This window comes from Xyrauchen texanus, chromosome 16 (genome assembly GCF_025860055.1).
Source record: "Xyrauchen texanus isolate HMW12.3.18 chromosome 16, RBS_HiC_50CHRs, whole genome shotgun sequence".
Lineage (NCBI taxonomy): Eukaryota > Metazoa > Chordata > Actinopteri > Cypriniformes > Catostomidae > Xyrauchen > Xyrauchen texanus.
In genome coordinates, this window is record NC_068291.1 from 11,720,527 (window position 1) to 11,733,692 (window position 13,166).

The following is a 13,166-nucleotide window of genomic DNA, read 5'->3' on the forward strand; positions in this document are numbered from 1 at the left end:
TTTTTTTTTTTTTACATATGTGAAGATAATGTACAGCTTAGAGTCTTGACCCTATATGTCTGCTGGTAAATGATTGCATCTGAATATCTCTGATGAAAAAGTTATGAGATTTTAAACACAGGAGTAATGAAAAGCAATTTGCCATCTGGAATTAATTGATTAATGCATGAGTGTTTATAGTATGGCTATGTAAGGAAGACTGGGAAACTGCAGTAGTGAAATGCCACATTACAGGAAATTATTTTGAAATATTTTTTGTCCATCCCAATTTCTGCCTCGGCTATCTATATTTGCTTGAAGGCATACTATTGTTTTCCTATTCCACCAGTTATTAAGTGCTCTCACGTATAAGCATCCCAGCATGGATTTGTTATGGGAATGTGCATTAAATCAGCAGAATGATGCTTTGCTTTACTCTCAAATTGATCCAAGAAGACAATCCTCAAATTGTCTTTAGCATTATTATGGCCACTTGGTATTGCAAAAAACTTGGCATTGGCTCAAGATTTGCCATGCATAAAGTGATTTCTGTAGTAGCAAACAAGGGTGTTTTCCCAGAGGTGTTGTTTGTGAATTATTGGATGCAGCTATTGATTGGATAATGCAAGTCTAGATGTATGTTGTATATCCCCAGTTCTTATTATAGAGATCGCCTGACATTTTTTTCCTCGTTGTTTCAACAGTCAGTTCAGGATGTTGAGAAGGTATGTTGATTAATCAGCATAGATGTGACTTATATACTTATTTTATAAGTGAGCCAAACTATAACACAAGACTATGACCATGGGAGGAAGCTTGTATTCTTCCATTACAATGCCTGGAAAATATCACAGTAACATTCTAGTTCTGTATCCTGTGGTTCTTTTGTGCGGCAAATGCCATAGTCAAGGACAAATTTCCGTAATTTTGTGAAACCTGCACTGCACCACCCCTTTTCCTTCTAGTCCTTCATTACACATATGTGAATGCCCTCTCACTCAATAGTATGCCTAAAAAGCTTTCCCCTCAGTATTACAACCAAATGTATATGGAATGGAATTGCTACAGTATTTTTAATCAAAGTCATATGCATCTTCTGTCCAAAGGGCCTGATGTATTTGAACAATAAATTGAAAGTTCTTGAGAAACGACAACAGCAGATAAAAGATCTCAGAACCAAACATACAACTCTGAAAGATGAGCTGGAGGACACCAAGTCTAGACTAATGATGGACCCCAGCAAGTGGATAGGAGAGTGTAAGTATTAGGCATACCTTTTAAACTACAGAAAGTTTGGACAAAGTTTTTTTTTTTTTTTTTTATAAAAGTCATCAAAACTATGAAATATCACAAATGGAAGTATGATAATTAACCTATGTACGTAGTGACCAAAAATGTTAAACTAATTAAAACTGTCAAATCAATATTTTGTTTTCCTAAAAACAAATTAAATGTATCATAGAAGTAATAATTGTTCCACAAAACTTATTTCATCTATTTAATGATGAGCATTTTACCTCTTTGCGGGTGAGTTCTTAATGTACTGACTAATTTTGTATTTTAATGTGCACCGTATTATAAAAAAAATACATGAAAAAAAATTGCCTTACACTTCCCAACTGACATACTGGAGAAATTAATTTAATATTGTTAAACATATGTGATTTTAAGATGTTTATAATGATTGATTATGATAGATAAGATGCAGTTGTATGTGCGCCATGTTGTTTACATCGCAATACTGCAAGGGATTCTGAGTCACAGCAAAGATTGATCTAAAAAAAACTAGCCCTTTCACTTTGCTGCAAGGTGACGAGAGTGACAGGAGAATTGGGTAAAGGCTCAAGTGGGCTAACAAGTTTATACATTCTTTGTTTGATGTCAGAAAACAGTGCTGCGTTGCTGCATCAAAACAGCCAGCTCAGATGGTAATTTTTTACTTTTCATTTGTGAATATTTGAATCTTTGTAACATAAACAATAATGATATTGTGAAGTTAAAAATACTAGTTGAGCAGCTGTTTCATTATGACATTCGTGTCAGTCGTTCTCTCCTGGTAAACAGCAGTCAAATGCAGATCACACCAGTTTGATCTCCTTGTGTAATCTCACTGGTTTGATCGCACATGCGAAAAGGTTAAATAACTTTTTTATTTTTTCTTATCTTGCAGATAAATGTGAAAGTTGCTAGAAAAAGATACATTCTAAATACCAGTGTAATTTTATGCAAAACTATATTTAATATTTTTGTTTGCTGGTTTGTTTTTCACAGTTGAGGTGGAACAGGATATGGATCAGGAGTCGCAGGAGTACCTTGAGGCATTGGAGCAGGCGACGACTGAACTGGAATACTGTGTCAACCTATGCAAGTCCCGCGTCATGATGGTCACCTGCTTCGATATCCGCGTAGCATCTGATGTGCAGGAAGGTTCGCGAGAGGTGGAGGTATAAGAACAGGATGTGGGTATTGATGAACTGCAGAAAGAGATGGATGGAGAAAGTAAGACAGAACCCTGAATGTCTGAACGGAAGCATAATGAAATGTAGCAGCCAGTCCGGCAATTCTGAGAAAACAAAAATGGAACAAAGGAAGATCATAATAATAGGACGGAACACTGAATTCTGCATGAAGAAGGAACTTGTTGTCTTCTGTAAAAGAGAAAATAGTTCTGGTAATATGCAGTGCCTCATAACAAAATGTATTGTATAGACTTACTCAAATGGAAAGCAAACAAGCTTTAGTGCTTTTGACACCTTTCCTGACCTGAGGAAAGAGAAAAAACATTCTCATTTACCGAAGAGTTATTCAACCACACCACAAAGTGCCTTTATCAAATGACCATTTTGTAGATTGTTTGTCAATCATTATTTTTTCTACTGGTGCTAGTTTTAAGACCAGCATACCCAAGCAGAACCATTTTTTTTTTTACATTTATTTTATTGCATTGTATAGTGTATTTATATGATCATGCAGTGTGTAAAATATAGTTTTGGGTGCGGAAGGAGAGCAATAAGCTGATTTTCCTCACTTTGCCTCCTAAACTATCACCTATGTCAGCATATTGTTATTAAACCTTTTGAGACTAATATTCTATTTCTTGTTAACATATGAGTGATTTTTTTTACATCTTGCAAATCAAATATATCAGTTTTTTTTTTTAAGGAACACAATTGAAATGTCACTGAACAATTGTCAGTCTTATGTGATGCAAGCCAGTTTTCCTTAAAAAAAATATTTGCCCAATCTGATTTGGTTGTCTTGGGTATTCAAAGCTGGACTGAATATTTATGCATATCCACCTTTAAAGGTGAAGTGTGTATTTTTTGTTAAAATCCGCAATTTTTTTTTTAAAATACCTATTTTTTTATTACTTAATATGCATAGACAACTGTAAGTAAGCCATTACAAAAAGTGTAAACACTATGACAATTGTAAAAATGTGCTCTGTTTGTTTGAGCATTCCCAGCCAGGGGTGCGTTTCCCGTTCAACAGTACAATGCATCGTTGGAGAACTAGTAGCTAGTCACGATTGTTTCCAGAAACCGTATTAACTATGTCACACTTACATTGTCTGAACCACAATGGTTACACAATATGGAGCTGTCATTAATGACGTTATGCAGGGGGTGGAGTAATAACTTCTGCGGATATCAAATTATAATAGCTAATTTACATGTACACCAGAAAGCTGTTTAATGTGTGAAAGGAGCCTTGTGTCACTGCAGAACAAAAATGGGCATTTTCCAATCAGTGGACATTTTCAAGTGGGAAGGGCATTTTTTTCCAACCGCATTACATGATTTTTCTACTAGATTGAGATTTTCTACTTTCATTGGAAATTCGACAAATGCCCATCCTGGTTTGGAGATGCCTACTGATTACTACATTGAGATTCCCTACTTTCACTGGATAGTTGAAAAACTCCCATCCTGGTTTGAAAAAGCCCACAGATTGGGAAATCCCTGTTATTGTTCCACAGAGACCTACACTTCCGCAAAAGCTGCTGTAGACACGAAAGCGGCATTCACATCACTGTGTAATGCGACAGATGATTGCGCTGCAATAGTGGGGTATCCCTCTACACCAGACTTCGGGATCCTCCCGACACATTTGAGCACATGTGCACTCTTAAAAAAAACTACTTATGTGTTAACATTGACACATCAGCCTTGTTTTCCGACAGGTATCGTGAGTGATAAAGGGCTTCCTCTTCACAACCTTTAATACCTGAAACGGCTGCATTCGCGTTTCAGAACACCACTTTCACCAAAATCCTGAAATAAGTCATTTTCCAAGTCTTGACAGAATGAAAGTTATATTTGGAATAAAGATATAGAAGCCTTAGCCAAGTGAAATCATGTCTTCACATTACACTAACAAGGAACTGTGCTTCTAACTACAGGTGTAGAGTTGTATTTCCAACCACACAACTTTGCGATGCTGGTTGCGACTGTCCGTTGGAACTACAGTTTTGGGAAAAAACAAATTGTTGAACTAAGTTGGTAACAATGGAACTTGTGACCATAGTTGGCTAACAATGCTTTTGGGAAACGCACCCCAGTCAGACATAGCACCATTAGCTCAACCAATAGATTGAGGCGGGACTATCTGTTTGCTTGACCAATGGAAGTTGGTGGGAATTTTCAGAAAACCCATTAAATTGTCATTGTTTTTGCAAGTCAACTTTGTAACACTAAATTACACACTTCACCTTTAACATGTTGAATTTTCTAGTTAAAAACAACAATTGCAGAAAATATTGTGGAGTGAATTTAATTGGTACTAGATTTGCCTATAAGGTGCTCAGCCATCTCGAATGTGAATGTAAATTCGAAAATGTTAATTAAAAACACTCTCCAAGAATGTAAAATCTCAAAACACTCAATGCTGGTCTTCATCAGATAAATAAATCGACATGTGCATCAGCTGAACATCATTGTTATGTTTGCAATAGACGTGTCTTGTTGGTGAGGTTCAATCTATCAAAATGCAGATCGAGCTGTTGTTCTTGTTTCCTTTAAATAGACATTTAGGCAAAGAGTATTCATCAGTGTAACCTGTCATGTCTAGCACAGCCTCTCTCTGTGGACGCATTGTGATCTGCATGAAAGAGCTGGGGACATGATTAAAGTGGGGTGAGGTGACATTGTGCGGTACAATAAAGAGTCAGTCCTCTCCAAAACCATTCAGACAACAGCATCATTGACTTAGAATGAACCTTAAAATATCTGATGAGGTTTAACATATCGTGGCCCCTTCAATAGCATATTTAGTGCTATTAATATCCTTTTGAAAAGACCAGTTTAGGCCAGCACACATTTTTTAACCAGCATGGTCTTTCTGGTGAAGCTGGGAGACCAAGAAAGTCTTGCTGGTTAAGATCATTAATAAGATTGTTGGGACATCAGCATCTCAGCGTCCCATGCTAAAGACCCGCATCCAAAACACAATGGTGACATATACTGGTCTTTTCAGCAGGGTAGATACTTTATAGTAAGGGGAGGTTCTTCTAGAATGTCATCAAAAATAATCTTACCTGACATTTAGTCCATGTTCAACATTATGAAATCCATGATGTAATGCTTAAGTTGATGACACGCTGCAGGTTTTTTATGACGTACACTGTGGATACAGATCCAAGCCTTAGTCCTATGCATACATGCAATCACAGTCTTGAACAAACAACCTCAACGTGCTAAACTTTTAGCACAAATGATTGTCTTGAGAGCTAGCCTTCACTAGTTTCAGAATTGTATGATCAATACCTTAGAGTGCTCCGTGAGTTAATCTCAACTGCTGTAAAAGAACATCTAACATTTTTTGATGTCAAACTTTTGCTGACAAAAGTGATTCAATGATTTCACATGTAGCTGCCAGAATGGCTTTCATGTTTCATGTCTAGTAAATTAAGGCTGTGAATAAACTTTAGATCTCATAAAACATTTGAGTTCATTTTTGTCATTGAAATGAGGAAAACAATTGATTTATTTACCTTTATAAACATACTCTCAGGCCCTTTTTCAAGATGCTGCATGAGGTTTGTATTTTTTGTTTTTCAAAACTTTTTCATTTTATTAGAATTTTTTATAATTGTTATGCTGGCATTCATTATTCTTTATGGACATGGATTTAACTGACACAAACTGAAACTTGTTTTGAAAGCTGACAATGTATGTTGAGTCATATTTCAAATCATATTTTGTTATTATTTTAAAGAATTTTCTGACCCTCTGTATAAATGTATATTATGGCAGCTTGGGATACCATTGTTTCTTCTTGTGAATAAAAATGTTCTTCATATTTTCCTTGTCTCTGCATTTTGTTGTATTATTCATTGACTTGACTATTCATATTATTGATATGTCAGGAATATTTATCTCAAAATGTTTTAAGTTGTCTAGTAGTCTAATATATATATATATATATATATATATATATATATATTTATTTTTACATTTTTTGTGCTGAAATTGTACAATATCGTACAATACATAAACAAATTATACAACACATTATAATGTAATTAAATCGAAGCAGTGCAACACTGAGAGCTGTCAAACAATCACCTCCACGGTGAAGAGGCACTGAGCGCTCACAGGAAAAACAGAGCAACATATCTACAGTACATAAGTGAGAAGATCGATGGTAAACGGCAAGTAGATTGTAGCGTTACAGCTTGTCGAATTTGCCATACAACAGTGTCATGTCCCGGCGCTACAGTACATCAAACATGTTGTTTGATTTATTCTGACATCACCACGCAAATCGGTGGATTTGAATGCAGAAACGGATTCTGGATGCAGAAACGCAGCAGCAAAGTTGCATTTAAAAGCCAGCCTCTCCCAGATGACAAAGAGCATGACACTGAGCTTTTTAAAAAAATCTGAAAATGTATGAAACACATGATTACATGAGACTTATTATTCTCTGGTTTTGAAGTCGAAATTTAAACAGGTATGAGCACAACACTTGTCCACATGATAAAAGCTGGTAATAACAGGGTAAAGTTTTAATGCAACATGAAACAGGGGAAATAGGCCAAAATATATAATGTAAAAGCAAAGGTCAGGATCCTCTCAAGTTTTTTCCACCACTAAATAACTTCAAGTAAAGATTTTTTCCCCCTCGCTACATTCACTTCAGCTTCTTCACAGGGGGCTTTCAGACAACAAGGCATGATTTTCTATAAAGCTGACTTGAAACTATATGTATTGTGAAAAGTGATATGCAAATGACTTGAGTGTAGACAAACACATTTTCCCAAGAAAAACAAGAAAATTGTGAGTTCATATAGTTTACAATCAAACAGAATGAATGCAGTGCTGTTGTTTAAGTTTAAGTTATTATAGAGGCCTGCTTTTTGTTGCCAATGTCAGACACTGTTGTGTCATTTATGATATAAAAGTCATTTATGTTGAATCCTTGAATACGTTTGAGCGGAACATTTGTATTATATCATGAGCCTTTGTATCATATGGTATCATGAAATTTGTGTATTCTGACATGCCTAATATACAGTATATATTATTATTATCATTATTATTAATTTCTAACTGTGAGTGGTGCTTGCCCATAAAAAACTGATGTATTTGCTCATTGCTAATTTGTCATTTTCGTCTTTGTATGTGGTGCAGTCACGCTGGTTTTCAATGTGTATATATATATATATATATATATATATATATATATATATATATTTCTTCATCTTCTTCCAAAGCCCCATTGTTTAGCTGTCAGGTCTAAATTCTCACCAGTTATTGGACAAAATATTGTGGCACATTGCAAACCAGCGTGACTGCACCGCATACCAAGCCAAAAATGGCCAGAGCAAATACTTTGACCAGATTAGATATTTAATATAATTGTCATATGATCAAAGCATCCCTCAGCATTTTGTTTGTTAATAAAGAACACTTGTGGTGTATTCCATATTTGCATCAATATTATCATGAAGTGCATTTGGGAGCTTTCAAATATGGTATATGTCAAGGACAAACACAGGCCTAAAAGGGTGATCAAAAAGCAGTTTAGGCTATAGTGTAGCTGCCAGAACTTGTTTAGATCCATTTTTAACTACTATGCCTCAATAAATCGTAAACATTTTGTCTATAGAGTATTAATACATGTGAGGTGAAATTTCATCCAACGCTGAGCTGCTATTAAGACACACACAGGAACTGGAGCCAGCTAAACAGTCTTTCTAGTTTTCATTTATAAATCAATCTCTCCAGTTTTATTTATCCATCACTGTAAACAGAGCATGATACAGAATACATGAAGAATGAAAGATATGTCAGCAATCCACAGGTGTTGGAGAGATGTACTTTATATAGTGTTGAACTGTCATCAAACCACCACAACACAAACACATGCACATATAGCCTACACAACATGGTCCTGTCAGCTCATTGTCCTGTTGCGCTGCCACCTGCTCTGAATTTCACACATAAATACCCTGCTTTATTGACTGTTCCTATGCACAAACGCACACATTTGAACACACATGCTCAAAATTAAATGCACACATTAGGCTAGCCATGGGGCTGATTACAGCAATCCCAACAAAGCAATGCACAGCTCACTTTGTCTTGTGATTTACCAATCTAACAACTGAGCACTTTGCCTGTTGAAAGGCAGAAGCATGTAAGGTCCAGATATGTTTCAATGCATCATCAATGGAACATACATACCGCAAGGCTAATGAAGGTCTTTAACCAAGCCACACAGCATTTTATTGCTAGCAGGTCAAGTAATCACCTGTTTGCACAATGCATATGGTGACGTCTTTTTTGCCGCTAACTCCCTCAACCTTTCTGTCTTCATTTCATTGAAAGCAGCAGTAATGATTTGGCTATTGTACTGCAGCAGCTGGTCACTGTATCGCTAATCAAATCTGTAGCCTTTAGCCTAGCGACCCTCAGTGCTTTTTGGCAGAAGGATAGAGTTCCAAATCACTGCAATGACAATAATGAAAATGTACATACAACATAATGTAGGTTCCTGTTTAATTTTTTCCCACGTCTGTTATCACTATTGTAATAATCCATAACTGGGAGTGACTATAGGTCAAGATTCTTGGCAACTTACACCAGAATTGCTTCTGATCCTTTTAAATAATTGTTCACCTAAATTGTTCCAGACCTGTATGATTTCTTTCTTCTTTGAAATGCTGAAGGAGAATACTAGAGAATGTCCCGGCTGCTTTTTGCTACGATGAAAGTGAATGAAAACATTGTCGGCAAGCTACAAAAATGCAATCTGATCTCAAAGAATCACATTAATGTAGTTACATTTTTGCCAAACGATGTTTGTGACTCATTGTGCACATCACAGCAGTTTCTTATGGAAGCCCAGGAGTGTTATTTAAAAAAGTAATTAAAATAAATAATTTGAAAATAAAAATGTGAATAAACCAATTTATAAATGGACAAATAAATAGACACATTTAAATGTGTTTATTCAATTCAAGTTTTAAAATGCACTCATATTTAGCAATTAAACAACACACTAATAAGTCATTTTTAAAATGCACCTTTTAAACTGTGTTTTAAAAGGCATTTGGCAGTTGCTTTTCTTCATCCATTTGCCAGTTCCTTTTCTTAATTGTTTGTTTTTCCTTTTTTTCCCCCATTTGTCAATCCATATCTGCTGAAGCCAAGGAGTGCCAATTAAAAAATAATGAAGGACCAAATTATCAATCTATTAATTTGAATTTGAAGTCAATTTATAAATGGACAAAAAAAAAAAAGACATTTAAGTGTGTCTATTTAAGTCATGTTTAAAAATGTCACTATATTTAACAATAGCATTGTGCATTAATAAGTCATCTTTATTTCATGTTTAAAATGTCATTAAATGTAGCAATAAATAAGTACATTAATTAGTCTTTTAAATGCACTTTTTAATACACTTTAAAAGCATTTTAAAGTTTAGAAAAGTTAATTTTAAAATTGCATTTTAAAAATGTATTTGGCAATTGGTTTTCTTAAATCATTTGCCAATGCCTTTTCTTTATTGTTTTTCTTTTCCTTTTCTTTTTCCTTTTTCTTTTCCTTTTCTTTTTCCTTTTTCTTTTCCTTTTCTTTCTCCAATTGAGAATCAAGGGAAAAAATGGCATTGTACTGTTGACTTGTGGTAGCAACCAATGAACTTTCGTCTATAAGACACACCCTCTCTCCCATGTGCCACTTGAAGAGGATGTAAGACGGCCTGTCATTGGACGAATGTACAAGCAGTTTACTTGATATTATTGGACCTGCAAATCCCGCACATAAGAAACGGATGCGAAGCATATCAGATGTTAATGGTGGCTCGTTCACTGTTGCTGTGAAATGCTGAACACAGTTCTACCTGAGTGTCCAGGATGGGAGCTGGCAATCGTGTTGCTGTCAACAGAACCAGCCTACTGACCCACGCCCCAAACAGAAACACGTGCAGCAACTGCCATTTGCCTCACCCTACTTCACCGCTTGAGGTACCGAGCCGATGAAGAATATGCCAGATCCTCTTGTAAAGCACCTCCGTGAAGTTGGCGCCCCATATAATGAAATCATTACCAAATCTATTCAGAAATGGGTAGTAACTAGGGCTGGGTACCACAAGCCACCTCATGATAAGATACGTATTGTGATACACATGTCACGATTCGATATATATTGCGATACATCAAGATATCATGATTCGATTTTGATTCAGCTTTTAATTTAAATACATTTGGGTGTATTTAAGTTAAAATGTCAATTTTGCTTACATACAGTATGAAAGAAATTATCTTTCCGCGGCGGACAGCAGCGAGTCCTCTAGCTGTAGATTAAAAGAGACATTACTATACAACAAATGGTGTAATTGGATCTAGTTTTTGGACTCATATCACACAGAAAGAGTCAAAGCTTTTACTCTCAGCACATAGTGAAAACATTTCGGTGCTGAACTTCTTCACCACTACACCACTCAAACACTATTGAATAAAATCTAAATACATTACCAGCCAGTGGCTAATCACAGACATGTGATTATGAGAGAGGCATAAGAGAGAGAGATCCAGGATGTCCATGATAGAAACCGTGAATCCTGCAGGATCAGTTTCAGTCTCTTTCGTGCCGTCGTTCTGTCTGCAGGTCTTCCACGCATCTCTGGAGCCCTGGGAGAGATGATATAAAATACAAAAACAAACATTTAAAGCCATAAATGGCTTATACCCTAAGATATGTAATGATGTTATAACAATGTAATGTAACTAAAATCGCATTTAACTTATAACTAACAGAAATAGATGAATGTCAGACCTCAGATAGCACATGCATACACAACACCTTTCCAGCTTACATGACTTTTATTTTTAAATCATATTAATATCATATCAAATATAAAAAATAAAATAAAAACTATAACACATCTTACACAAATAGGATTTTGGAAATATGATTTTGTGTATATTGTATGAATTTTTGACATTTTCAAAACTATATATAACTTCCTGGTCATGTGACCTTGTGATGTCAGACCACCTGTAATGCATTCACACAGATCTGAGACACATCTAACATGACTTGGATTTTGGAAATATGATTTTGCGTATTTCTTTATGAAATTTTTAAAAGTATACAACTTCCTGGTAATGTGACCAGTTGATGTTAGACCACCTGTAATGCATTCACACACACACCTGACATACATCTTACATGACTTGGATATTTTAAATACGATTTTGTGTATTTATTTATAAATTTCTAACATTTTCAAATCTACTGTACAAAACTTCTTGGTCATGTTAACTAGAGATGTCACACCATCTGTAATGCTTTCACACACATCTGACACACATCTTACATGACTTGGATTTTGTAAATATGATTTAGTATATTTTTATGACGTTTTGAAATGTTTTATGTCACACCACATGTTATACGTATATTTAAAAACACCTATAACTCATCATACATGCCTTTGATTTTGGAAATATAATTTTCTGTTTATTATGAATTTTTCACATTTTTAAATCCATATAACTTCTTGGTCATGTAACCTGATGATGTCACGGCACCTTTTATATATTCACAAACACCTATAACACATCAGTGAAATCAGACCACATTTAATGCTATGGCAAACACATCCTACCCATAATAATAACAAAAATAATCCTCCTGAACATTTGGACTTGGCACATAACTTTTTGTACTGTCACGCTTATTAGGACCTTATATTCATTTTAGTTGTAGCACTGACAACACTCACAATGTGATAGGAGCTGTAGAAAAACAGCCTGTTACAGAAACAACATCTTTTTACTTTGAATAACTTATTACATCCTTACCTATGTACTTACACACTAATATAAAGTCCTATAAGTTGAATTGTTACAGCTGTAATTACAGTGCTCTCAAACGCCATAGGAAAGAGGGAAAGGAAATTGTCTTTGTGGCAGCGGGGGCGTGGTCAAGCGCCCGTCCGGGAGAGAGAAGCGGTAAGGGCGCGCTCACACCTGGGCCAAATTATGACTAACACCTGTCTCTAATTGCAGTAGAGTGAGGAGAGCGGTTAAAAAGCCAGCAGCCTCAGAGCAGAGGGAAGCCGACCAGAGCAAGCCAACCCAGTGCGCTTGTGTTGTTGTGTGTTGGTTTTTGTAAATGATTGTGAGACAGACAGCCATTAAAAACCTTACCTTCTCGTTGAAACCTTCGTTTCCTGTCCTCCTTCCCGTGAGGGTTTTACAGTCTTGGTTACGCGTGTAACCTCGGTTCCCAGGGATGAATGGATTGATCAATGCACCTCTTATCAAGAACAACAAACAATTGCATGAGGGATTCACATCAATCTCAATCTCAAACAATTGCGGTAAGTCATGGCATCCGCTCATGTTACTTCTTCCTGCATTGCAAGTCACATGTTTACAATAGCCTCCTCCATCAGCAGTGAGGGATTCACATGTGATAAATGTAAGGAATAAGTCAGGCTGACGGAGAAGGTTAATGAGTTAGAGACACGCATCTGAATGCTAGTGGAGGTCAGTGAGAAAGAGAAGCCGGTAGATACTGTTTTGATGCGAGTAGTATAGAGAGCAACACACACACTTTGGTTCTGGCTGCAGAGCCCCTGCAGCAGGGCGTTTGGGTGACGTCTCAGCGGCATACTTGCTCAGCAAAGAAACACCACTCTCCCATTCCTGTTAGGGTTTCCAATCGATT

At 36.0% G+C, this 13,166-nt stretch overlaps 1 protein-coding gene across 1 annotated transcript in view; it reads left to right on the top strand.

Moving 5' to 3' along the window:
* LOC127656626 (kinesin-like protein KIF26A) overlaps nucleotides 1-6,273 on the top strand; it is a 167,393-nt gene extending 161,120 nt beyond the window's left edge. The window contains exons 14-15 of the mRNA XM_052145040.1: nucleotides 1,086-1,236; nucleotides 2,251-6,273. Coding sequence (XP_052001000.1) covers nucleotides 1,086-1,236; nucleotides 2,251-2,429 — 330 coding nt within the window. The 3' untranslated portion in view covers nucleotides 2,430-6,273. The remainder of the gene's footprint in view (nucleotides 1-1,085; nucleotides 1,237-2,250) is intronic.
* The last annotated feature ends 6,893 nt before the right edge of the window (nucleotides 6,274-13,166 follow it).